The 27800-nt window shown below is 49.5% G+C and overlaps 1 protein-coding gene across 8 annotated transcripts; it reads right to left on the reverse strand.

Moving 5' to 3' along the window:
• Positions 1-26502, reverse strand: CYLD (CYLD lysine 63 deubiquitinase). 8 transcript variants are annotated; one of them, XM_023746841.1, is made up of 19 exons: positions 26364-26502; positions 25727-25808; positions 24978-25167; positions 19705-20356; positions 18014-18316; positions 15874-15979; positions 13687-13785; positions 11933-12049; positions 8953-9332; positions 7946-8111; positions 6602-6743; positions 6071-6193; positions 4680-4771; positions 3634-3700; positions 3091-3223; positions 2823-2931; positions 1636-1754; positions 1097-1415; positions 1-598 (listed from the first exon to the last, which is right to left on the reverse strand). In XM_023746841.1, the coding sequence occupies exons 4-19, from the start codon at positions 20206-20208 to the stop codon at positions 414-416; spliced, it is 2964 nt and encodes a 987-aa protein (XP_023602609.1). In that variant the 5' UTR covers positions 20209-20356; positions 24978-25167; positions 25727-25808; positions 26364-26502; the 3' UTR covers positions 1-413. The 8 variants fall into 8 exon arrangements, with proteins under 8 accessions (XP_023602609.1, XP_006106028.1, XP_023602608.1 ...); XM_006105966.3 differs by lacking the exon at positions 24978-25167 and having other exon boundaries at positions 1199-1415; XM_023746840.1 differs by lacking the exon at positions 24978-25167.
• Positions 26503-27800: the final 1298 nt, after the last annotated feature.

A 27800-nucleotide genomic window follows, 5' to 3' on the forward strand; every position in this document is an offset into this window, starting at 1 on the left:
TCAACTCAACACAACTTTAATAGCCGATGGAAAGCCGTCTCTTAACAACACCAAACATTTCTTCCTCACGGGAACCGTTAGCTACAAAGGACAGCGATTTCATATCCTTGGTCCGTAAAGAAGACACATTTATTTACATTCTCGGTGGCCGAGAAGAGGTCTGAGACGGGCACAGGTAGGATGATGTGCTTCCAAAGAGATCACGTGATCACCGCCCTGGACTTAAAGCTTCCGCTTTAATAACTTCATTTAGATCGTAAACGCCAGAGTGCACACGCTTCTCATTAGAGACTCCAGGAACACAGAGCAGCTCTTCTCTGACGGGTCCTCCCACAGCGACCCCCCTGCCGCCAGGGACGCGGGCGGAGCCCCGGGCGCACGGCAGGCCGTGCGGGGCGGCTCTGCACCTGCCGCTACTTGTACAGGCTCATGGTGGGGCTCTGGTACATGCACATGTACGCGTCGCACAGCAGCCTGCGCGCGCAGCCCTGGATGCGCCGCGAGTCCAGGGAATGCAGGTCCTCCGGCGACATCTTCAGGTACTCCCGGACCTCGGGGCACGGGGTCACCTGAGGGATGTTGAAGCCGTTCTGACCACCTGTGGACAGGAAGGGCACGGCTCAGGGTCAAGTTCTCCACCCGCTGCTGCCCGCCCGCCCGCGCCATCTCACACCTGCAGCCCCGGGAAGGGGAACTGCCAGTTTCTGGACCGATTTCACTTCTGATTCCTACAAGTTAAAGCCTCTTTTGCTCTCAACGGTGTGATCATTTTGTTTTATTTCTGAGGGGATTCTGGGGCCAAGAGTGAAGAAAACTGGCAAGAGGACACAGCCTGAGCAAGGCCCACACCTGCCTCCCCGTGCCCTCTGTGCTCAGTGGGCGATGATGATACAGACAGCTGCGAAGGAAGCCTCTCGGCTGACAGCTCAGGGTCTTCCGTCGGGGAGCCCCCTGCCTGGGGGGCAGCACAGCATCGCCCTTTAGCAGCAGGGCCGAGAATGCAGCCCAGGCCTCAGACCCTCACGCGCTGTCCCTGGGGCCTCCCCACACTGTCCCCAAGGACGCAGCCCCACGGGAGCTCAGAGTGAGTGGTTACCGTCCCGGTCGGCCATGCTGTCACCCGCTGTCCCTGGGGGCCTCCCCACACTGTCCCCGCGGACGGGACTCGGCCCCACAGGAGCTGAGAGTGAGTGGTTACCGTCCCGGTCGGCCATGCTGTCGAAGAAGAGCCAGGCGGAGTCGTCCCGGCCGTACTTGACGAAGGCCACGTAGTGGCTGGTCTCGATGCAGAGCACGGCGAACAGCTCCATCTTCTGGCAGGGGACGCAGCTGTGCCTCCAGTCCCGGTCGGGCAGGTCTTTGGGCAGGGACACCGGGTTATACTTGTGGTTCTGCCTCTTGGGGTGGAGGTGGACCTACACGGAGCAGCACGAGCCAGGCTCAGGGATGCTGGTGATGGGCTCCACTCCCTCGCCCTGACTCCTCCGGGCCCGCAACCCAGTCCTCACGGGAGTCTGTCAGGTGCACGCGGGCAGGAACCGTGCCCCTGACCATGAACTTGCGGGCGTTCGTGATGAGGCGAGATCTCCTCCGAGCCCACCGCCTGCGGAGTGCGCGCGGCCTCGGGGGGCTCACCTGGGTGTTGCAGTCCTTGCAGAACTGCTTGATGGTCCCGGCCGCGATGTCGGGGTCCTCGTAGCACTCGCGGCACTCGTACATGGCCAGCCCTCTGCAGATGCGGCACTGTCGGGGGGCTGGGGCGGGGCGGGGGAGGGGCCTTTAACATGCACTCTTTCATGAAAAAGATTAAAAACTTAAGCTCTAAAAAGGACAATGTTCATGGGCTCAAAACAGGCTCTCCCTCCCACCCCCTTAAGCTTTAAATTGGATTTCCGTGGAGTCGGGATAAGTTTAAAAAATTTCTCTGACCAAATGACAATTTTTTAAATTAATATGTTCTAGGGCGCTTCCCCCCGACTCTGAAGAGTCTATTGAAGGACTTTCAACGATGCAGGCGGCACGGGGAAAGCTGACAGCATCCCGTTTCAGTTAGCGAGAGAGGCCACTGTCAACAGCACCTGCACGTCCTCCATCCTCCCGCCTCACACGTCTACACAGCTCCTGTGTTCACAGCTTTCTCCAAGCCTTTATATCTGCACATGTACAATGCTGTGTGTGTGTGTGTGTGTGTGTGTTCACAGCTCCTTTCTCCAAGCCTTTATATCTGCACATGTACAATGCTGTGTGTGTGTGTGTCTGTGTGTTCACAGCTCCTTTCTCCGAGCCTTTATATCTGCACATGTGCAATGCTGTGTGTGTCTGTGTGTTCACAGCTCCTTTCTCCAAGCCTTTATATCTGCACATGTACAATGCTGTGTGTGTGTGTGTGTGTGTGTGTGTTCACAGCTCCTTTCTCCAAGCCTTTTTATCTGCACGTGTACAATGGTGTGTGTGTGTGTGTGTGTGTGTGTGTATAGCTCCTCTTGTACAAAATATCGACATGACCTTCTACTTAACGTCACATCATCGCTTTCACACTACGGGTCTTCTAACACAGGACGGATACACCGTAATTCATTTAACAGCTCGCCCCTTGGTCACATACAGATGCTTCTAACTCTTACTCAGGCACCAGTGAACCTGTGCGCGTGTAAAATACGTGTTGGCGTCTCTGATGATGTTCTCAGAATGCACTCTAGCCGCGCACTCCCGGCAGCGCAGACACGGATGCCTGCGGACGGCCTGCACCCGCTCCCCTCCCAGCGGAGGGGACCCTGTGGACTCTCTGAGGAACCAGCAGAGCAAGCAGCGCTCCTACTCACTGTCTTCCAGCAGGTCTGTGATGTTCAGCTCCAGGGAAGGGAAGATCTTCTTAAACAGCTTAAAGTCCTTCCCAAACCGAGGCATCTGGATGATCAGGCATGACGGGGCCTGGAAAAGGTAAGTGTTTTAGAATCCAAGTGCTGGGAAACTTTCCCTGCGAGCCCGGCCTGCGTGGCTCAGTGGCTGAGCGTCGACCTGTGAACCAGGAGGTCAGGGTTTGACTCCCGGTCAGAACTTCCATATAAAACACAAGCCACGACCACTGACCTCTGCAAATTTCAGGTTGCTGTTGATAAAAGACCATTCTAGCAGCTGCTGGATTGTAGGAACTCCAACTTTCTCATTTTTTTCCATAAAAATTTGATAGAAGTAACAATCTTGTACTTTTTGACCCGCTGACCTGAAAGAAAACACACAGAAAACCCCACAGAGTTTCCTTGTGAAATACTCACATCACAACGTGAACGGTTCCAATAGTGTCTGAGAGCAGAAAACTACGCATTTGATGGTGCAACTTCCGACAGCAGACCAACGGGGCAAAGGCAATAATTTAGATAAAATAATTAAACGTCTTTCTCCCCAGCCATCCACTATTCCAGGTCTCAGGATTCTGTTTTTATTCTATTCGTCCCTGAGTTAGTACGTTAGTGCTGCGGAGAAGACGATGGTGGATATTAATGTGCCTGTGGGACGGAGCCCATGGAGACCCTAACACACGACGTGACGTAACCCGAGGGCCTCGTCGGCAGCCGATGGCAGAGGGGACAAGGTGTCTCTTTTCCAGGGCGTCTATAAAAATGTGGACGTTACCTTATTTTTAACAATGGTTCCACCCTTAAAATATGATGAAACAAGATATTCAAGAATTCTTCGGGATCTAGGAGAAAATAAAAAATCAAATAAGTCCCTGCCAAACTTTTAAATCATTCTATTTTTTGTAACAGCCATATACCTATGCTGAATCCAGTTTCATAGTCAATCTAATTTCAATTAAAAGCACAGTTCTCATGTTTTCCTAACTAAAAATACAAAGGATATGATAAAATATTAAGTTCTAACTTTGTTATGATATTATTGCATTTGAAAAGGTAGAATCATTCACACATGATGACATAATTTTAATTTCTTTTGAGGGGTTTAAGATAAGTGGAATGAAGCGTGGAGTACGACCTTGTATTTTCCTGACACTTAAATAATTACCAAGTCTCTAAGCATTACAGCTAATTCCAACATGCTGTGAGCACGTTCAGAGTCAGGAGCTGCATCTCGGAGGAAAGCCAGTAGCCATGAACAGACAGAACGCTGACTCTGACCGTAACGTCACCCTTTGCGGCAGGAGGCTCCGTGGGACGGTGTGGCTGAGCCGACCAGCCTCCTGCGGAGAGGGATCCAAGGGGCCGCTGGATGGGAACACGCCCGGGTACCCACCGCCTGCCTACAACCCGCCCGCTGCTCACGGAGCCCTCTCTTCCATGTTGCCACTCCCTTTAGAAGAGGGACAGCATTTTAAAAGGGGGAGCAGCCCGGCCAGTGTGGCTCAGTGGTTGAGCGTCGACCTACAAACCAGGAGGTCAAGGTTCAATTCCTGGTCAGGGCACATGCTGGGTTGCGGGCTTGATCCCCAGTGTGGGGCGTACAGGAGGCAGCCGATCAACGATTCTCTCTCATCATTGGTGTTTCTATCTCCCTCTCCTCTCCCTTCCTCTCTGAAAAATAATAAAAATTAAAAGTAAAAGGGGAGAAAATTGTACACCGCATGGACGTGTCTGTTTAAAACCTCCCCCGTGCTCCGCACGGGCCGTCACGTGGCAGGCGCCAGGTCATCTCAGGGCGGGTCCTGGGAGGAAGTCAGTCACCTTTCTCTTCAGAGGTAAATCCTGACGCAGCCCCAACTTTTTCAAGTATTTTCCTCAGTTTCATAATCTTTGTGGCACACACATATCCGTATCTATGTTAGTAAAAATATGAATTAATACTGGCACACACATTCAATTCATATAGCATATTTTGATAATCACAAATTCCTTATATAACTTCAGCATGTCATAAATCAATAGGCTAGAGCAGGGGTCCTCAAACTACGGCCGGCGGGCCACATGCAAATACAAATATTGTATTTGTTCCCGTTTTGTTTTTTTACTTCAAAATAAGATATGTGCAGTGTGCATAGGAATCTGTTCATAGTTTTTTTTTAAACTATAGTCCGGCCCTCCAGCGGTCTGAGGGACAGTGAACTGGCCCCCTGTTTAAAAAGTTTGAGGACCCCTGGGCTAGACAATTATTTTGAAAAATACAATTATAGGCTTTTTTTTTCCTTTTTATTGATTTACGGGGGTGAGTTTGAAAAATTAAGAATCTGGAATGAGAATGATCCCAGACACTATTATACCCTAAAAATAACTACCACATACTAATACAAGAAAAAATACTTTGATTTTATGATGACTGGTTAATGCTATTTGCTTAAGAAATCAGAGCTAACTTTATAGAACAAAATATGTAACTTTGAGAGAGAATGAGAGAGTCCTTTTAGTATTAAAGCATGAGACAGCCACCAGGAGGCAGGGCAAAGGGTGGTGCTAAGACTGAAAATCTAAAATGTGCTCTCAAACCCGCCATCGTCATGTGACACTTTCGCTCGTGTCTGTCTGAGCACAGGATACATTCCACACCGTCCATCCACGACAAACGCTTACTCCAGCGGCTTCAGAAGAGACGCGAGAGGCCGCCGTGGGCTGCCCAAGGCCGCTCAGAACTGGCTGATCTTTTTTAAATTTTTTATGTTAAGTGCTAGGTGCTCACTATATGTTGGCTGCAGAGATAAAGAATGCATGAACACTCACTACCCAACCAATAAAACTCTCCTCTGCTCCTTTGCTCCCAAATGAAATCAGGCTTAAGAAGCCAGAGTATCATTTGGACTAAGAGTCACGGTGACTGCCGGGCTGGGATCAGCTCTTTCCGAAGAGAGGAGCCCGCCGGTTCGGCTCTCCCGCGCCCCCTGCATTGCTACCCTGCGGCGCCGTCCACCACTGGGCCCATCGCATGCTACACCTGGGCCAGATTCAAAATTAAATGAGCAGAGGCAGTACAAGGACCAAAGGCTAAACACATCATTAAAACTCCATCAAGAAAATAAATTCCACCCATTTCGTATTAAATAAAAACCAGGCGGAAACTAATAACTTTACCAAGAAACAGCAACTAGGACGCCGCGCTCAGGCAGCAACAAGCGTCCCCTACTCACATCCGCAGCGGGTTGACGATCTCCGTCCGCAGGAGCTCCTGCGTCTCGCTGTAATACTCCACGTCGTCCTTGTCTTTGGGCCTAAGCAACACGGTGTCCAGAACGGAACTGAAGGCAAACAAGCTGCAAAACACAGACAGGATTTGTCCTCGTGCTGTGAACCCATTATCTTCTCGAGAAACACACACTGAAAAGATTGTGAAGAACAAGCTGCCACGTCTGGGGAACAAACAACAGAGAAATCTGTTCTTTTCATGAATACGGGATCCCAGGAGCCCAGCTCCCAAGGAGTACAGGCAGCACATCATGAAATGCAAGCCTCCCTTCTGTCTCGGGTGCAGACACCCGGTCGCTCTACTCAAAGGCAGTGAGCAGTGTCTCTCTCTCCTTCTCTCTCTTTCTCTCTCTCTCTCTCTCCCTTTCTCTCTCTCTCTCTCTCTCTCTCTCTCTCTCTCTCTCTCTCTCCCTCTCTCTCACACACACACTCACTGCCCAGGGCACTCTATCCTCCGGGGTTAATTGTAAACTTACCAGAACAAGGTCGAGTCCAAGTAACAAGAATTGTAATGGCCCTGGATACCTTTCTTCTTTCCAATCATGATCTCCAAGCCTTCTTTTTCCATTCTCGGTGGGGTATTTTCTTCCACTACTTCACTCAAGTAGCCTCCAAAGGCTGAAAAGAAGAAAATAAAGGTGGAAACAGTCATTCTTTGAAACTATGACCACAGGACTCCCTGCATATGTCTTCACTTAAAATATTCTTTTGCATTTTGAGGCAAAATTTGTTTCTCAACTCAAAGCAAAGGTAAGGGTAGGCTGGGGTTACTGTTACTCGCTGGGCGTGTGAAAAATGCTACTGTGCATTCCCAGCCTCACTGCCGCCACCAGTTAGAAATCACTGCAGAATACTAAGGAATTCATGTGAAAAAGCACCTGCCACGTAAGGTTTTTTCCCCAAATACTTCATTATTTGTCTGAAGATGTGTCCTTTTCAAGTTGGAAAAGAAAACAAAAATTCCGAGGTACTATCTCAACTGCATGAGAAATGTCTTCCTAGGAGGGTTTTCCTACTCGGCCTGCCTGGTCTTGGAATGCTCCCCAAGGTCACCCAGGAGGGGGGGGGGCGGCACGGGAGCCGCCGCCGCCACGGGGACGCGCTCCGCCCCGCGTGGAGCCCGCTGAGCCGCTGCTGTGAGCGCTGCCTGCGTGCCAGGCGCGGACTCGTGCACTTGGCACGGAGGGGGCGGCACCGCTGACAGCACACGCTCACCGACGCCCCGGAACGAGGCTGAGCGGGGAGTCGTGCCCCAAACGCACACATCTGCCTCCTGGGCTGTTGAAAACTACACTGTGTCGTCCACAGGAAGACAAAAAGAAATCCCACGATTTTCACTTCCTAAGTCTCAAACGCGTTTGCCTGCCTTTTCCTTTCCTTAACCCTACCAGACCGCTGTACCGACTTTTCGGTAATTTCCACACAAAGGTGGAATATTGGCGCTAGATGAAAGGTAGATGAGTGGTAGACCTATTTTCTACAATGTCTCCAAGTTCCATCTTATTCTAAGCACTTGTTTGCATGCAACTAACATTTTTCTATATCATGTTGGTTTTTTTCTCTTTAATGCTCAGGAGCCCAGGTATAGGGGACAGTTAGGTTCAGGGCCTCAGGTCTGGTAGGATTAAATGTCCCGCTTAGGATAACTGTAGTTTCTTTACACACCAGGAAACAACTCTGACCCCTTTAGGGGCGGGATGAAGGCTTTAAAAAAAACTTTTGTCCGGGCCCCCCCCCCCCCCCCGCCACCCATCTGCCACGGGCCTCCTGCCCGCGGCTGAGGCCAGACCCGAGCCCTGCAGACCAGGGAGGGCAGGTACCTAGAGAGTTGCAGCGCTCGATCTGGTTGGACACCGGCTGCAGGGACGCGAACCTCGAGTCGGGCCGGCAGCTCTTCAGCTTGACGAAGAGGGCCTTCTTCAGGGCGCAGGTGAAGTAGCGGGTGCCCCGGAAGGTGCCGTCCGTGCAGCCCGTGCACTCGTCCTCCTGGGGGAGAGACGGCCCGTGCCTCACTCGGCCTCGTGCAGGGGTAGCGTGCGGAGACCTAAGGCTTGTGTGCCTGCACCCTTCCCGGAACCCCGCACCCCACCTGGACTGAGGACCCTCCGGGAAAGGCTGGCGAAGCAGCATTGCGGCCCACAGCTAACGATTTCAGAAATTCACTCCTTAATCGGCACGAAGCCCTCAGTGGTCCCCTCAGAATCCATGTGGAACCTTCCCCGGCTAACTGACCTTCCTGCACCTTTTCCAAAAATATTAAAACTCCGTGTGTGGGGGTGAGGGGGCAAGGGGGGGAAGGCTGTTCATTTTACCAACTCCCCCCCACAAAGCAGCATTAACGAGCATGCAGATACCACAGACCCCATCTAAATAAAGCTAAACATGCTCAATTCTCCTCTCCCGATTATGAAATGTCAAGCGATACACTCTCCTAATCTCCAAAGGGAAAACCTCTCCTTCTGGCGAAGACCCCAAAAGATTTCTTAAAATGGGGATTAATTTAAAGCCAGTGATGCGGACATTAGCGCTGACTGGGGAGGGAGGCCGGGAAGGAAAACGGGCTGATCAGGGGCTGCTTCCCTCGCGTCCTCTGTTTAACCAATGAGCCTAAACATGAACCTCACGCTCCATTTCCATTCCCGGCCGTTGATCGGCTGTCACTTTGGAACAGGTGACGAGAGGTCACTGGGTGGCAGGGGAAGTCAGGCGACACGGGAGTAAAACTGTTCTCAAGTGACTGAACACACAACATTTCAGCAAAGCACGGAGCAGGGGCGATCCGCCCGTCCCGCTAGCAGAGGAGGGCGCTTCTAGGTGAGGACGTTACCAGCTCCAGCCCGGCGAGGACTTCGCTGAGGCCCGGCGGCTGCCCGATCCAGCGGATCACCCCGTAGAAAGGTGGGTTCTCCTTGACTTCCGCCAGCGAGCCCACCTCCAGCCCGTGGGAGCTCCCGGGGGACGCGGCCACGGGCGGGCTGTCCGGGACGGACGTGGTGTTCAGCTCGCCCATCACCGACTGGACGGACAGGGAGAGCGGGCTGTGGCCGATGGTGCCGTTGGCATTGGGCATCTTGGTCAGGCTGAAGGGTAAGGAGTGGAATCGGTTCTCGCTGGACAGCGAGTTCATGGTCGGGGGCTGCAGAGGGGGCGACGCCTGTCCCAGCTCTGGAGGCAGCTCGGTAAGCGACTTGGCAGAGTCCTCGGCAACTGCAGAGAGTCATTCTCGGTTAGAGGAACGCATGGCAGGAGGGTAGGCAGCCCCCCCGCCCCGCAGGTGCCCGCACACGGGGCCCCGCTGCCCGCCCGCTCCCTGGCAGGACGTCACCGCACACAGCCTCGATGTCTCCTCACCACATCTCCAGCCTCCGCCCACCTCCACGTTTCCACCTCAGTGAACGCCACCCCGCTGTCCAATCCACAAACACCTACTATCGATGAGGGTTGGACAGGTTCTCTTCCTTGTCCGTGGCACAGTGAGGTTAGAAACCACCACCAAAGATGCCACGACATTTAAGAAAGAGGCTTCTCCATAACAAATGGACCAAAGAAAAACTGGTGTAAGTGTTTAAAGTAAAGAAAAAAAGACAGAGAGAAAAACCAACATCCGTGGAACATGTCTAAAGTCATGCCTTTCAAGGAAATGTACAGACTTAATCGTTTATTTTAGAAAAAAGAAAGATGATATTAATGACCTCAGCATTCAACTGAAGAAGCTAGAAGAACCAAAAAGTAGTCAAAGGAAATTTTGAATAAAAACAGAAATGAATGAGGGAGAAAACACAGAAGAGAGAACCGAAGCCGAAAGCTCTTTCGCTGAAGTGATTAGCACAGCTGCCGGCAGGCAGTGCGGCCGGTGGGGAAGGAGGAGCGTCTAGTATGTGGTGCGGGACCACCAGCCACCCACGCTCCACCCGAAGTCACTCCCAGTGGCTCAGAAACAACGTGAACGGCAAACCTGTGACTTTTGGGGAGACAGCACAGGGGAGTGTTCTTTACGACGGTAGTTTGGAGAGAAAGGTCTTAAACGTGAGTATACACACAGCAACAGAAAAAACAGATAAACATGGTGAAAATGAAGAGCTGCTTGTTCATTAAGAGGCAGCATAGTAAGACTGAAAATACGAGCCCAAACAAGGAGAAATTACTTCCATCCTTGTATCTGACAAAGGATTGGAATTTAGAAAAGGTCTATAAATCAGTAAAAAAAAAAAAAAAAAAAAAAAAAAAAGCAAAAAGAAGAAGAATACTATGTGGCAATGAAAAATTATACTCATGCACTAGAACTGGGATGAATCTTAGGGACCTAATGTTGAGTGGGAAAACTACACAGATACATAGTCCGATTCCTTGTATATAAAGCTCAAAATATGCAGAACTAAGAGTCTATAGATGCAAACTTACAGAACTCTAATTTAAAAAAAAACACAAGAGAAAGATTAAATTAAAGATGCTGGAGGCTCAGAGGAGAGAGTGGAGAGAATGATACCTCCCAGCCATTAAGTTCCTCGAGGCTCAGCCTTCGCCCGCACCCTCCCTCCACTCTCTCCTTACGACACTATTCTGGGACTTTGATCACCACGTGCATGAAGGCAGCCTACAGCTCCCGTTCTCCAGCTCTTCCCTCTCTTCTAAGCCCCAGATCTGCATCTCCAACTGCCTGTGTGACAAGTCACCCCTGGAGTCTAAAAGGCCCTCCAGCCCTCATAGTCAAAAGCAACCCCTCGCTTCCTCCACAATCACCCAAGTGTGCAAACAGAAACCACGGAGTCGGCACAGACATCTCTCCTCCTCAGCTCTCACGCCCAGCCTCTCCGGGAGTCCTGTCAACTCCCTCCCACATGGCTCAGAGCCACCCGCTCCCAGCTCCTCCCCAGCAGCCCCGTCCCCGCTCCCACCACCCCGGACCGAGCCCCAGCAGCCGTCCCGGGCCCCGGCGCTCACACACGCCTGCTCCGACCCTGCCCATGCTGCAGCAAGGGTGAGCCTTTCCAAAGGGAAGCTTGGTCGGGTGACGCCTCGCTGCAAGCCCTCCGGGGCTTCCCGGGCCTTCCACTGGGGCCAGGCCTCACGTGCCCCGGGCCTGGTGCCTTCCCAGGTGTTAGGCCCCTCTGTTCTAGCTGCTCTGGCTCTTTCGCCCTTGAACCCCAGGCTCCATTGCCCACGAGGCTTCCCTATGCTGTTCCCTCCACCTGCAAGGCCTTCCTGACCCCTCCCTTCACCCACCGCACTGCTCCGGTGAATCTAGCGCCTGTCACTTCCTGGGGAAACAGCCTGAGCCCCCAAGTAAAGTCAGGCCTCACTGCACTCACGGCCACGCACCTCCCCCGTCCCCACCGCTGCAAGTCTACCTGTGTCTGATCGCTGACACCCTGATCTACTTTAACAACCTGATCGTAAACACAGCCAGGGCGAGGACCAAGCCTATTCTCACATGTAACCCGGTGCCTAGAAGGCCTGGCACATAGTAAGCACCCAAACACACGTGCTGAACAGACGAAGAAGAAAAGGAGGAACGATGGCCCAGAACCAAGGGAAGGAAGGGTTTTCAAAGGGCGTGTGTTAAAGAGACAAAGACCCCGACGGAGAGGTCTTTAAATGATTCACTGATTCTAGAGACCTTCTCCCCGCAGGTCAGCTGGGCCAGAGAACAGCTGCTAATACATTTTCTAAAAGATTTATCAACCTCAGCCGTGCAGTTCAAGCTGTGGACAATATTTCAGTTCGGCAATATTACTCATTCAATTTCCCAAAACTGCAGCTATGGGTGACGACACCATTCCTCTCTCTGAGTTAAGGCTGGGGGTTACCTTCATCGATGTACCACGTGTTTTTTGACTTGGGTGGCAGCTGTGAGTCCACAGAAGACCCATTTAAGGTATAAAATAATTCCGATCGGTTTCTACTTCCAGGGTCTGAGGTAGAGCCTACGGAACAAGAAAAGCTCCTTTTAAACACAAAGGCAATCTGGTGTGGACACGTTTCCATCACTGAAATAAACACATGGTGTTAACTATTCACACAGCCCACCGATGCCCACGGACCCGGCTTTATCCGTGCCGGCGGCTTTTCAAACTCTGGTAACCATTTTGGAAGAACCTGAAAGATTCTTCCAACCAAGACTCAACACAGGAGGGGAAACAAGTAAATTTAAAGAAAACTATATAAATTTTTTTAAATGTTTTTATAAAATGTTTTTTAATCATTTCATGTACTATGGCTTATTTCCAAATGTCAACATCACCATTCCCCAATTTCATTTGACAAACCCGTGGGCTCACAGATTTAGCCTCTAATATTTAGAGGAGTTGCTCTCAGAAGGCGGGAACCTTCAAACGTTGAACAAATTCAGTTTTAAAAATTCAAGGTTTAAGTATTTTGGAACCGTTGGGCATCGGATTCCTGGCTGAATGTCTTTGGTTCTGGGGAGAGTGAAGCTGCGCTATTTCCTACATCGTCGATTCACTCACCGTGAGAAAGGGTCGGTGTTGCCAGGCCTCAGACATTTAAGACGGGACCCGCCCCAGCACCGAGAGGGCTGCTGCAGCTGCCAGCAACCAGACAAAACCTGGCTTTCCCTCCACTCACAGCAGCCAGCTCCTGCTTTCTGCCTACAACCAGGTCTGCTGCGACATAAGCAACACGCGTCTTACGAGAATACTTAGGCTATTTATGAAGTGAGGGCCGCGTGTTTGAGCCACCCTATCTAGACCTAAAGGTTAGCACAAAGAATACTATCACCTCTACAGTCTGTTTCATTCTAAGTGTCCCAGGGTCCAATGTCAGATAAAATATTTCTCCAGCATAATTTCCTTTCAAATGAGCCAAAATAGTTTTGTTCACTAGGCGACCGCGGAGAAAATAGTCTTCCCCTAACCCACTTCCGAGTTAGCAAAAGTTCTTACAGCTTTTTAAATGAGCTCTGCAGCTTATATAACTACCATCCATACATCTATGAAATACGTGGCAGCTGACAGAAAGAGCTAAGAACTCCGCATCTATTTCGGGGGAGCTTCTGGAAGAGGGACAAACTGTTTGCTAGCAGTTGGGAATCTCATTTGTGCACATCTAGTTAGTGAGAGCCACACAGTCAGCCTCTGGTGTACTTGTCCCAGGTAACATCTTAGCCACACGCAGGGAGGGCAAACTCAGGTCACCGTTGTTCAGGTGACAAATAATGCCATCATTAATCAACAATAACAGAAGAAGAATAAACTGTGTTTCACGCGCTCACAACTACAAAACTATGTTTGCCCGCCCTGAATGATTCGTTTGTACAGCTGCACCTCTAAACAAGGTACAAATGTCGCGAGCAGGGAGTTCCAGAAGCCAGCGGATACGGACCAGCAAGACACAGGTCCTCGCCGGGAACGCTTCTCCAACCAAAACGGGTTGGGACCCTTGGCTTGGTCCACACCATCCATAAAAAATGTCAGGAAACGACTGAAACGGCTGAAAGGAGCAAGTCTCCCCGCCTGGCAGGCGGACACCTGAGCCTCTTCTCAAGGCCACGGGCAGGTGGCCGCCCAGTTACAGCTGAGCACTGCGCTCTGGTCAGCCATACCTGTCACCTTTGGTTTGTTGTGACTGGAGGAACCTTTGTCCCCAGTGCCTCTTGACGCAAAGGCCAGCTTGGGAGGCCTCCTCTCCTCGGTCACGCTATCTGAAACGGAAAACACGATCTTTAACGGTCAAAGCAAATCCTCACAGAAGAAAAACAACTGGCAAATAATGACATAGCAGCAAAAGTCTCTTCCCAACAAAGAAGCAGTATTTGCACAATAGTTTTACAAATGATTAAAGGCCATCAAAAGTATCGGAATCGATGCTGTATTCTGAAGCGGAATTTCCATCCGATAAAACACCCCAAGTACAACTCAGCTAAATGCTCCAACTTCTAGAAAATGTGCTCGCCTTCCGCCCCTCCACCCAGGCCCGGCACTGCCTTCCCCTCACCTCGCTCCCCACTCCCCACCGCGCACATCCACCTGGCCCTGTGTTTTACTGCGTCCCGTCCGTCCGCACTCGGGGAATGAGAGCTCCGTGTGGGCAGCCTTCATGTCCTGCTTCGTACTAGACCTCAACCCCCACCAGAAGCCTGAGTGCGGGCTGACTGTGTTTGAAGGAACGAATGGCCTTTTACAAAACTGCCTTCTGAACATAAGCATGTATCGCACCATTAAAAAGTACTGCAATTTATCAGATAACCAATTATGTTCTTTCCATAAACAGGCTTAAAAAGGTCAATCTGACCACCTGTATGCTCGCCTGTGAATGCAACCCAGGTTCCAAAGAGAAGCAGAGAAATCGCTAGAAAGCCCATTTACAGGAAAGAACTGATTTCAAAGAAATCAAGGTCACAGTATGTCAGACTTTACGAAGTTAAAGGGAGATTTAGCTGTCATTTCAACGCCTCCAACTAAGTCAATGTGCTCTCGCCGTAAAGCTACAGTCCAACGTAGAAAGCGCTTCCTAACGCCGCCCAACAAGCATTTCACATTGTCAGCCAACAGGAAAGGGAGGCCAGACCGTGCAGGCAGAAGGACTCTCAGGACCATCCAGTATCGGCCCCTCCGTGTTTACAGAAGAAACCGAGGCCTGAGATGACCAGGGGGGACTCGCAGTGTTCTGTGTCAAAATTAGCAGAGATGGAAAAACACTGAGAGCAAACAAACCGCCTTGTTCACTTGTCATCCTTGTTCCAGTAAAATTTAGCTTCCATAGAATTAGAGACAAAATACATCTCCATGGAAACAGTATCTCGAGCACACGAGCGAGGCTGCGAAGTATATTTTTCCAGGCTGGTCTCCAGCCCACGTGTACACACAGGATAGGGTGAGGAGGCCACTTGAACAGAGCTTTCGGATCTGACCGGTCTGGACTTGACCCCAGTCAATCGTGGTCCCCTCGGGCCCGATCTAAGCCCCCGTGTTTTTTATCAGCAAAATGGGGATAATTCAGACCTACCTTGTAAGTCTGTCAAGAATGCAAGAGTCTAAGGCATCTAATTCGGGGGTTCATGCACTTGTGGCTGCTGCCCGCAGCCTCCTGGCATTGTACCCCGATGCATAACGCTCAGTAAGTCTCCCGCCCAGCCGCCTGTTCGTGTACAGTGAGCATCTGACCGACTGGCTGGCGATGCCTGGAGATCTACCAGGAGCAGCGGACGGTGCTGCGGGGCAGCCGCCAGGAGGGATGTACCCAACAGCTGACAGCGGCCATCAGCTTCGACTTGTTCGAGGTGAAATAAAGGATTGTTGGGATTTTTTAAAGACGTGAAGCTGAGTGAGCCGTTGCCGACTGCAGGGGCAGGAAGCCTGATCAATCACAGCGTCTCGAACCGACAGGGCCCCCCGGGCCTCTCGCCTCGCCCCTGCCCATCAGACTGGATTAAGTGACCGACTTCTGCTTATGTTTCTAGTTTCAACCAGGCTCTCCCTTAAGCAGGTAGCACTTTATCACATTTCTGACTCCTCTGGTATCAGAAACAACCCCCACCTCAAAAACACACACACACACGTAGAACGGACAGCTGAGGAACAGTGAATGGCACCGCGCTCACAGATCCTCAGAGAGAAAACGCTGTCCATCTTGTTTCCATGTGGGGGTAAGAAAGCACAGTCTATTGAAGAGCAATTCCCAATGTTATAAAAGCTCCGACAGTGCACCTCGAAGCTTGTGTCTGCATCCTCATAACAAAGCACATCCTCCCAGCGCCACCCACTCCCTCCACGAAACGGAAGGCACAGACCTGGGATGATGTCGTTGATGTGCAGGAGGAGCGTGCTCTCCACGCTGGCAAAGCTGCAGAGCGGCACGCCGTCAAACCTGCCGTCCCAGTTGCCGATGGGGTTATCCTGGAAGTGAAGTGACAGAATCAACTTCAAGATCAAAGCCTGCGTGTTCCATAGAAGATTCCCCAACCCTCTCACGCTGTCACGGTTCACTGTTTCTTTGGGCCAGAGAACTACGCTGAGCACCCGTGTGTGCAAAACGGTAAATGTCACCGGAACAGGAGGAACTGAAGAGGGTGCGATGCCAGGACACGCCTTCCCAGGAATGCCCGAGAGGGGTTAGAACAGCCGTGGGCAAACTACGGCCCACGGGCCGGATTCGGCCCGAGGGCCGTAGTTTGCCCACGGCTGGTCTAACCGCTAGGCAGCCTGCCCCAGTGAGCCAGGCGAGGCCCAGACTGCCAGCTAAGGAGGGCAAGGCCTCCCCGGCTTTTGCCAAGTTTGAGGCCCCAATGACCTGAAGCAAAGGGAGACTAACCCACTGACCAGCTGTCCTCCTTCTCCAACCTCCCTTCACCCAGCTCACCGTCTTTCCTCTAAATTAATACTGAGTATGTAAAGAATAATGGTTTGGCCCGGCTGATGTGGCTCAGTGGTTGAGTGTGGACCAGGAACCAAGAGGTCACCGGGTTGATTCCCAGTCAGGGCACATGCAGGGGTTGCAGGCTCGATCCCCAGTAGGGGGCGTGCAAGAGGCAGGTGATCAATGAGTCTTTCTCATCATTGATGTTTCTATCTCTCCATCCCTCTCCCTTCCTCTCTCTCTAAAATCAATAAAAACGTATTTTTTTAAAAAAGAAGAATGGTGTGAAGGCGTGCTTAACTGCTAGCTCTCCTGAGGGACCCACGGGTTTGACTCTGGCTCCAACTTTGTTCATGTTAAACATCCACTAAATGTTGGTCTAAACAGCACAGTCATGTTTGTCTAACTAAGGGCTATGGAGGGGAATTTCCTAGAATTTCCCAGCACAGGGTAAGAGAAACTGAGGCCCAAACATTCATACCCCACCCACAAACACACCTGAATAGAGAGGAGTAATCGCTGCAGACACCGTGAGTACAGAGTCTGTTTCTCACATCCGCTCCTACCTCATGCTAGTGTGTCATAACTCCGTATGAATTTCTTCCTTTATATCTAACAAATTCATGTCCATATTTTCAATCTGTGACACAAAGGTTCTCAGCCTTTTCTCCTCCTCCTCTAAATCCCACGGGTCTCATTCAACTCACTGAAGTGGAATGTGCCATTACTAACAAATAGCGGTGTAGGGGACATGAACAATGAGCAAGACAAACAAAAAACAACACTGTGTGACGCACCTCTATGAGGCACCTAGAATGGGCAAATTCCCAGAGACAGGAAGTAGAAGAGAGGTTACCAAGGGAACGCCGGCTGAGGAGTGAGTGTGGGGCGTTCGTGTTTAAGGGGGATGGAGTTCCAGTTTGGGATGACGAGAAAGTTCTGGAGATGGATGGGGCGATGTATGCACAACAATGTGGATGTACTTACTGCCACTGACCTGGACACATGAAAATGGTTACGACGGTAAATGGTATGTCATGTGTATTTTGTCACGATAAAAAATTTTGTTTAATTTTTTTTTTTGAGTGAGTTATATCGTCAGAAAATACTCTAATTGTCTCTTCCTCTAGAGCAAGAGCTATTCCTCTAGCCAGGTATTTTCCATGGGTGATTTTTACAGTACTCTTTAAAATCAGGTCAGCCAATACAATTTTGCAAAATATTAAAGAAAGAGAAATAGACCGCCCCCGGCCAAAAAAAACCACCTTTTCAAAATAAAGAAAAATAAGGTATTATGTAATATATTTTGGTGTGTTTTTCTGTCTACTGGTCAGCTATCGTACCGCAAATTTAAAGACGGGAAATGTCATTTTAGTTTATTCAAACTGATAAAAAGAGGACATGCAATTCTCTATCTAGTCTCCTGTCCCAACGCTCAATTAGAACCTGCTCTTTGCATTACTCCAAATTAGTCCATTTGAAACCTGGTATTCAAAGCATCTCATCGGCACCTACATGGGCCACAGAACTAACGGCTACATCCGGGGAGATAATGTAATCTGAAAGCTTCTTACCATGTCCACACCAACGAAATAGCCTAGGTTTTCTTTCCCCGGCAAAGTGCCACAGAAGATAACAGTGCCAGACTCTAAGCCTTCTCCGATTTTCAGAGAAACCCTCGAGTTTATTTCCAGAGGGGGGAGTTCCACCTGCGCGGCGTCCCCGGGACCTGCGTAGTCACTTTCCAATCCGTTGTCATCCTCGTCTATGATTTCTAGCTTGTCCAACGCAACAAACACGCCGCAGTCTTCATCACACTGGAAGAGCTGCTTCCCTTGGTACACCCCGTCCGTGAAGCCTTGGCCGCGACCTTCTTCCTAGTTTTTTGTGGTTGTTTTTTTAAAGGAAAAAAGATAGATCGATCGATAGACAGACAGACAAACAGATAGACAAAGGCAACCCATAAGAAAAAAATATCCACTCTGGGGAGTTCCGGGAAATCACTGAAAAAATTTCTAAATGACACATACAAGGAATAGAATGATTAGCAGTTGCTACTGGATTTAGGGTGTTTTTAAGAAAATAAGGAAGAAGCGGTATCTGACGCTGAAATAAAATTACTTCATTTCAAATTGTAATTCTACTATGAGAGAGCAGGATTGAATTCTACATTGTCATTTGAACAATAATATTGTCATAGAAAGAAAATTTGACTTTAAAATAACGGTAACGCGAGCTCCATTTACTGAGCACATACTATGTGCCAGCTGCATGCTACGTCCTGAATTGATGTATCACTAAAACCCCGTAAGTCGGGTGCTATTTGATAGGCGAGGAAGCCGACTTAGAGAGGTAGCTTGGTCAGTAACCTGGTAACCCAGCTAGTGACCGGCATAGCTGGGATTCAGATCTCCCACTGTTTTACCCGCACGGCTTTAGACCATTAAATCAAGAAGAAACAAGGCCTGAAATTCTATTTGCAAGACTGTCAAAAAGGTACCGACATTTAAGTTCTCAAGAATTAATATTCATTTTGAAAACCTATCACGAGTTCTCGGTTCTCTTTTCAGTAGAAAGAAGTTCCAAGATGACTTGCACATAACTAACAGGAACAACGATCAGCAAGTGGACGTTGCCACAATGTATTCAGAAAAAAATCTTTTCTCCAAATTCCATCACTTACTAACACACAGTAAGAAAAGCTGAGACAGCTACAGATGATAATGTCACAAGATAACTAACCATTTTCTGATGTGATTAATTAGTGTACAATCAGTAGAGTTCCTTTTCAACACAGACAATATTAAAATTTCTGCCTCGCTGGTATAGCTCAGTGGTTGAACGTCAACCCATGAACCAGGAGGTCACGGTTCAATTCCCTGGTCAGGACACATGCCCAGGGTTACAGGCTCCATCCCCAGGAGGCAGCCGATTCATGATTCTCTCTCATCAATGATGTTTCTCTCTCTCTCCCTCTCCCTTCCTCTCTGAAATCAATACTAACTTTTTTTTAATTCTGAGATATGCAAGTCTTCAACAATTGCATGATCTGTTTGCATTTCCTACTGCAGGAGGAAGTTTTTAAAGCTTCCAACACATCAGTCGTGGCATCATCTCAATTTATCACCAGGAAGTAAATTCTCAGGATTATAAACGGTAAAAATTCTGGAAAATTCCTGGGCAGACATTTGGTATTTAAAGGGGGGAAATGCATGCATGCATATAGACACACACACGGCCCACGAACATGGTCTCTCACACTCACCAGTAACTCTACCCCGAAGAATATTCCGGACACGGTCCTCTCCGCTAGCAGGGGGCCCCGGAAGCGCACGACTCCGGGGAACTTTTCCTCCCCGGGCCTCAGCTGCACCTTCACGTGGCTGCCCACGTCGACGAGGAGGCCCTTGCTCAGCCTGGTTTTGTTGTCCAGCAGGCTGAGCCGCTCCTCCCAATTGGTGATGGCCAGGAGCAGCTCCGTGTACTTCTCATTGATCTCCAGCACATCCTTTTCGTCCACGAAGAGCACTGCGTGCGGCTGCTCGAGGATTTTCAAGCCGATCTGATTCTTCTTGCCTTTGGCCGCAGGGGCCCGGGAGTGGCCCACGGCGCGGTCTTGGACGTACTGCCCGATCGCCCCCTTGGGGACTTTGAGGACCTTCTGGGTTTGCTTGTCGGTCACGCTGTATTCCTGGAGGAGCAGGTAGAAAATGCGCTCTTCCCAGTAGGGCGAAGGGACTTTTTCTTGGCTCCATAAGCCTGAACTCATGGTGACATTAACGCCAAAATATTAACTCAAGAAAAGGGGAACTGCGATGCTTGTGGCGAAACCGCAAGACATAAATTCACTGGCCGCCCGCAAGCATGGCGTGAGCAACGTGGTGTCCATGCTGCAAACCGACAGGAAGACACAATGCCTGGAGGAGGAGAAGAAGGAGCCGTTCACTCTGCATGCGCCGGGATTGAGGTTACGGGCTTTAAAACCTCACGCAACCAGGAAAACACACACAAATAAAATTCCTCCCAAAATACCTAAAAAGGTTGAAAGACATATTATTTGTACGTACTGTCACTTTACCTATTTCACTAAAGAGATCCGATTGTAAGGTATCTTCAAAGACAATATAATAATGTTTGTTTTCAAGGCGCTGATGTTTGTAAAATCAAATTCTAAGTAAAAGATGACCCTATATGCATATCCTTACATTTCTAAACTTAAAAAAGTAGCACTTTTAATAGAAACTGCCTAACGTAAATGGATAGCTGCTGTATTTGGACAAAAATAACATAAATCAAATAAACTATTATTTCTGTATGTATACCTAGTTCATGTAAAAAGTTATCCATCATAACTATTATGTTCAACATCTTTTCTCAATCAAGTATCATAAAATTGCATCCTGAGCCGCAATTCATTTATCTATGTGCCATATTTTGATAACGGAACATTTTATCTCTGACTGTTTCATTTCCTTATCTTGTACATTAGCTAGGCAAATGTTGATCATATTAATCATAGCTATCATTTAATTTCTCACAATCAAAATCATCAGATACAGTAACTCTGATTATATTCAAGATATCTGAAAAAAATCAGTTCTGCAGACATCAAAACTTGGACTACATACCAAGGAAATATAGCCGTATAGTAGCAAATATAAATGTTTTTATACCTAACTATGTATACTAGAAAGGAATACACAAAAGATGATTTTCAGTTTCCAATTTTCATTTTAAATGTTTCAAGTATACTATTCTTTTGAAATTAAAATAGCCTACTCAACTCTAATTGATGATCAAAAACTATACAATTTCATTCATTCAAATTAGGACTTTAATCCGTCATTTTAATTAATTATCTTACTGCCAACAATAGTTCCTATCTATTCCCTGTCACATGAATGGGGCTCTGTGGTGTCTACATACAGTATTTATTCCCTCCCCTCTGACAGGTATCCATTTCCATTGTCCCAGGTAACAGTGGCAGCTGATAGCACTATCATATTCACCATTTTGTTCTTGGAATTAAAACGCACACCCTCCTATAACTAAAGAACCGGATTTTAAGTTTCATCACTTCGTGATTAAGGGATCTGGCAGATCTATGCACAGGACAGCATCTCTTTTAGGATGCGCTGTAGGGTAACGAGGCCTCTATAACGAGAAGTATTCAAAAGCCCGTGCCTCTGCAAGCCAGACGAGGCAGGGAGCCTGCACCCTCACCAACAGCACTGAGCTGTCCGCGCAACAAGGTGAGGGCTGGCCGGGCAGGGGAGCATCAGCTGCTTCTCTCCCTTTTCCTTTCCTTTTTTTATCATGTATTTGTCTTCACTCCACTTGAGGGCACTGTCTACTTCAGCAGGAACAGAATCCATTTATATCTGCCACTTATGTAAGACACGTGGACACCGGACCTTGGCACCAAATAAACAAAACCCCTAGGGGCAACCCCAACAGCCACCCAAAGCCTTCATTCAACAAGGAAATAGCACTCTTTTCCTTGCGCATCGGATTACCCAGATGAGCATAAAGGGTTATCTGAGACTCTCAAAGGGCAGAGGTGTCTGCTGCTTCGTGAGAAGGCCTTATTCAGACCGTGCGCGTGAGCCCTGTGTCTGCTTCTACAGACGGACAGACAGCCGTTGTCCCTTGCCCTCAGCCATCTCCCGTGGCCTCCTGCAGCGTGCACAGGCCTCCTTCCATGGCCTTGCTGCTTCCAGTCACTTCTCGGAAGCCAGGTGATGGGATATGAATCTGCATGGGCACTGGGTGGCTCCCAGGGGCTGAGATGGTCAAACAGCAACCTCTGTAATGGGAGCACTTCTGTTCTCTGTAACAGGGACCCAAATATTTTGGCACACCCCCCCCAAAAAAATTTAAGTACGGCAATTCTATTTTGAAAAGAAATTTTTTAATTTCTAAAATTATACCTTCAAATAGTAAAATTAAGGACTTCTTGAGTCTTAATAATTACTCTATGCCAACAGCACCTACTCTATTGGTTCCCTAGCTTAACAATTCATGTCCCAATTTAAAATAAAACCATCAGTGTCAATGAACTATTACTAAGACTGAACTGACTTACTATGTGACTGCATTAGGATACTATATTTTAAGTGAATTTTATTGTAAAGTGTTTTCTACAAATCATTTAAGATACAGTCCCTGGTAAAACTGGACATAATGCTTTGGTTTAAAAAGGTTGAGGACAATTTAACAAGAGTTACCACGAACCATGTTTCACAGCAAACTCCAGAAGGGGCAGTGCCTCCATAACAGGATGGGCCATGTTAGAAGATTAGAGCAGCCAAAGCAAAAGTTATAAAATATTTTAGAAGATTAGAGCAGCCAAAGCAAAAGTTATAAAATATTTAAGAAGCATCCTCCAAAACCACAAAGCATGTGGTCTTTCTTCTTTCAGAGAGAATACATTAAGAAAGAATAGGTTAGGAACTATCATATTAAAAATTGATTCTCTTCATTGCAACTGATCATCAGAGAGAGTTGAATGGGGAACTTTAGCTGTAGTCTAGAGTTATACATGCTGATGCACTTCGTGATCTTGAACAGCTCAATATAACGGCATTAGTGCAGAAATCTGTCAATAAAGAGACTTTCTGTCTCTTCAGAAAGAATATAATGCCAACATTCTCCTTTCACTGGTGTATGTAGAACAGCAATCAAATCTTAAGACACCCCAGCAGGAAAAACTGACTCGAGATGATGTGGGAAAGGTTTACATCATATTGTCAATGAGTTCTTTATCACTGAAGGGGGTCTGTCCGTTTGTTTAGTATTTTTAGGCGCTCAGCCCAGTGTTGGACCCTGAAGAATACAGACTTTGTAAGCTAGGATGGCCGCCTTCACTTGCGTTCTCTTACTGCCCTTCAGGTCTCATTGCTTAACTGCCTCTAATAGGACACTTCACTTTGAGGGTTAATATGCCACAACTGGCTCATCTAAATACCATCGCACTGATTTCAGGCTGAAGAACGGAGGGATTGCGAACAGCCTGATAATTACTGTAGGTACTAAATGAAGTCACCAAAGAACTGGAATACAAAATGTACTTAAGCTCAAAACCATATTGAACAGAAGGCCTTGCTTTTGACAACATTCGAGACGAGAAACAGTTCAAGGTCACAAAGATTGGAAACTATACCTGGTTATCTGAGCTTGCTGACAGTCTGAGTCCTGAGTAAAGGAGAATTTAATTATATTAAAACAAAGTCATTAAACTGAGATGAGGGCTGGGAGACGCAAATATTTACCAGTCTCCTGTCAATGCAATAAAAAGGTGATCAGGAAGTTTTATACACAAATATTACAGGTCAGAAGTACCTTGTTCTAAAGATAATCCTAGTACAACTGAACAGCCTTAGCAACAAAAAAATCTGATAGTGGTTAACTCTCCAGAACATACTGCGCCACTTTGATTCTCAGGTTATCGGGTTATAATTGTTCAGAGAACTTCACTAAAGAAAACAAAGGCAGATCTCATTCAAGACCAGTTTGCATCTCCTGAGCCATCGGGAGGTGCTCTAAAACCACAGGAGGCTCTCTAAGCCAGAATAAAAATGGCCACGCTGAGATACTGCCCCTAACGTACAAGGCCGAGGGAAGGAGGTCAGGGTGAAGACCAAAGACAGAAAAGACCAGGGGATGTTTTCCAAAGGCTTCTGGGTAGCTAGAATAATTACCATGTTAAGAAATAATATCTCTCATTAAAACAACAAGCTGTTATATTCCCAAACAGCTAAAGAACTGAAATAGATTTGATGATGAGAAAAGAGACAGTCAGCTTTACTCTTCCTCATGGATTAACTTGTGACCCAAGCAGGCAAGTATTCAGTCCCTAAAACAAATGGGATTTATAAGTTTAAAAAAAAAACACAAAAACCTGGCTCCTGCACCTGTAAATTCATGGCAGAAAAGCAAGGACTCCTGCAGTCTCACTACAAGGACTCCTGCAGTCTCACTAGAGCAAGCATGTCAAACTCAAAGTCTAACTCGGGCCAAATAAACGAGGCATGTGGCCCTTGCGTTAGAGTGAACTTCCAGACTGTGAATTCCCCAGGTCCTTCACGTTTATATTTCTGATCCCCTAACCCACGCCTGCGCCTGACAATATGGCAGGCATTGAGGGCGTGCAAAATGATAACAGTGAAAACCAAAATTCCATTCCCTCCTTTTACTATTGTTCCAGGTTAAAAAGAAAGAAAGAAAAAGATTCTGGAGCTGGGAGTATTTTAATGATTTTTACCTAATTCTCTGGAAAATAGCTCTAATTCATAATGAAGTCATGGCCAATGTTTACACCTCCTCGTTGTTAGTTATATTTAAAAAAAAAAAAAGGACTATTTCACAATTATGAAAACCACTTGTTTGGGGCTCATTTGAAACTGGCTTCCTAGATTCTCACGTCGTGATTGGTGCCTATGGATTCCGTGTAACTATTGAAAAGACCTCGACAGACTGAAAACCGTGGTTTGACAGTCGGGAACAAAACATTAACAGTTTGATGAGTAAGATAATTACTCCTTTCTCTCGTCTTGCACGGAAGACTTCCTCAAATCAAATGAAATCACAACCTAGGCAGGGCGCGGCCATACGCGACCGCTGCTGCTGAGCGTCTGATGGTGTCTACGACCAGGGCCCTGGTCTTCACGGCTCTTCACAAGCGTCACCGCCCGGAGGAGGCTCCTTCTCGCCAGAACTCCGTAAAAATCTGTCGCCGAATGTCAGAGAACGTTCTGGGTGTAGTCGACGTTCACAGTACCTGGACTTCCGCAAGGATTTCCAGCCAACCATTTTGTCCCAGTACTAATATTCTAGTTCCAATCCACCCACTACCCAGTGGGAATTTGGCAGCTGCATTCTTAGGGCCATTCAGACTACTTGGGACATGAGGGGGCGGACGGAAAAACCAAAACGTGAATGAACACCCACCCTCTCTCCAGGCCTGGGGTTTTCTCCGGGAGCCGAGAGCTGCAAAAGGGACAACCGTATGCAGATCCCCATTAGCCAGAACTGGACAGCAAGGTGGGGGGATGTGCCTCAGCTAGGTCCCCTGGGGGGGGGGGGGAGAGAAAGGGATGATGGGGACCCGGAGGCTGCCAGGCTTGGTGGCTGGAAGGTGGCAACCGCTCTAAAACACGCCAGGGCCACGGGGTGGGACAGAAAAGATGCCAAGGACGTGAATAACCGGGCAGCTGACCCAGCTGGGGACCCAGCTCAGCAGATGGTTAAAAAAACGATAGTAAACAGGAAGGAAAAGGAAAGTGTACCTTGTTTCATTCAACGGAGCGCACCTGTCAGCCGAAGGACCCGGGGCTGGGCAGAGACCATCCTCTCTGTGGGAACGGGAAACTGAAAGGAAAAGCAGAACACGCCATCAGCGAGGCCCGAACCCCGGCCGCTCTTCCTGGACGGAAGCCACAGACACCCCGACACCCAGGGACCGACGGATTGGAGATGCGCCACCCCGCCGAGGGGAGATGGCACAGCCGGGGGGCTCCCGAGGCCAGCCGGGGCGGTCAGGAGCCGGCCGGCGGCCCGTGCCTCGGTTTCCCCATTTGTAAACACGGGGTCCAAGGGGGAAAGGGGTTCCTGCGCGGCTCCCACTCCAAGTCCTGTCTTCCCCGGGGGTCCCGGCGGGGCGGCCAGGCGCCCACCACCACTCGGGAGCCCTCTCGGGAGGGCCCGGGGGGTGGGGAAGCCCCGGGCGAGGGGAAGCCGGGCTGACGTCAGCGGGCTCGGTGTCCCGCGGGCCGGACCGGCTCGGGGCCGGGGCAGCTAACGGGCCGGCGCCGAGGGCCCGATGGTCACGGCCACGGCCGGAGGCGTCCAGGGGCCGGGGAGGGGCGCCCGAGAGGCCCCGGCTGCCCACCGCTCGCCGGTTCACCCGCCCCCTCGCTCACTCACCTCGAACAGCCGGGCGGAGTCCCTTCCCCGGCCTCGTTCGTCCGCTTCCCGGACCGGCCCCGAAGCCCAGCACCCACCGCCCCAGTATTTACCTCCGACGCCCGGCCCCCGCGCAGCCGAACCTGCTACCTGGGCCCGCCCCCACCTGCCCCGCCTCCGAAGCACTGGAGGGGGCGGGAGAGAGCGGGGGCGGAGGACGCAACCGCCGCGCTGACCAATCACAGCCCGAGTTGCGTTCTTGCGCACGCTCTGATTGGGTCTCCCGGTGACAGACCTTCCTCCAATGGCTGCAGACCCGGAGCGGTCTGTAGGGACTTTCCGCTCCGTCAAGCTCGGTGGAGCCAAAGGGAAAGTGGAGGGAAGGGGAGGGGCCCCGGAGGATGAGGGCGGGGATTGGACGGAAGACTCTGGGTTCCGCGTCTCCATTGGCTGACACCTGAGCGGGGGCGGGGCGCCGTGCTTCCCTGGCTCCACCTCCGATGCTCGGGTTCTGTCAGTAGGCTTAGCTGTCAAAACACTTGCAGGCTGAGTTTGGGGCTGTGGGTAGAGAGCAGTCCAGAGGAGGGCTGGGAATGGCATTTCAGGGTTCGGGGAAAAGCAAAGCTTTGGAATCAAACCGAAGTGTGAATCCTTTGTGCTTTCAATAAGGAGACGCGTGGCAGGGGGAACTCACAACCATGCTGAGCCTCCATGTCCGCATCTGTAAAGTGGAGATCATCGTAACACCTGTCTTGCAAGGAGGGATGTGAAAAGCACAACAGGCGCTCAGTCATGTCGGTCCTCTTCCTGGGACCTGTGCCGTTTCTGAACCCGGGTGGCCACCTCTCCCGGGTGGGAAAGAGTTCTCCCTGAGGTGCTGAGGACGGGGTGTCCGCACGCCGCCTCACTCAGCTCTGCGCCCTCTGGCCACCAGCCAGGACTTGGGGTGTAGTTAAGGATCTCTCAATTACAAGGGAGGTTTGTGATTCCCAAAAGCGCTCAAAATATTTAAGGAAGTGCTTTTTATAATCAGTCCCAGGGCCTTGCAGCATGCTTTGCGGCACTGGATACTCCTGTTAATTAATTCCTTCTCCTTTGACATTCTAAGTACCAATTATAGGAGAAGGTGATTAATAGTGAGGGAGGAAGAGGGGTGTGTGTGTGTGTTTAATCGTGAGAGGGGAAATTTCCCCCGTGGAAAGTGATCTCTCTGAAGATCGAGGGGATTGAAACCAGTGAGTACATAAAAGAAGTCACACCTAGCGAGCGGGAGGTCCAGGTGCAGCGGGACGTCCCCTCTGGTGGCTTTTTCTCGGGCCCCCTGTAGCCTGTCTGACTTGTTTTATCTGGCTCACTCCGAGGGTCAAGGGCAGAAGCCAGGGGACCAGTGAGGAGACCAGTGCAGCCATGGAGTCAAGGGACCCCCCAAGAGCCCCTTGTTTCCTGGGGGTGGGGGAG

Source organism: Myotis lucifugus, unplaced genomic scaffold (genome assembly GCF_000147115.1).
Source record: "Myotis lucifugus unplaced genomic scaffold, Myoluc2.0 scaffold_741, whole genome shotgun sequence".
In the NCBI taxonomy this organism is placed as follows: Eukaryota; Metazoa; Chordata; class Mammalia; order Chiroptera; family Vespertilionidae; genus Myotis; species Myotis lucifugus.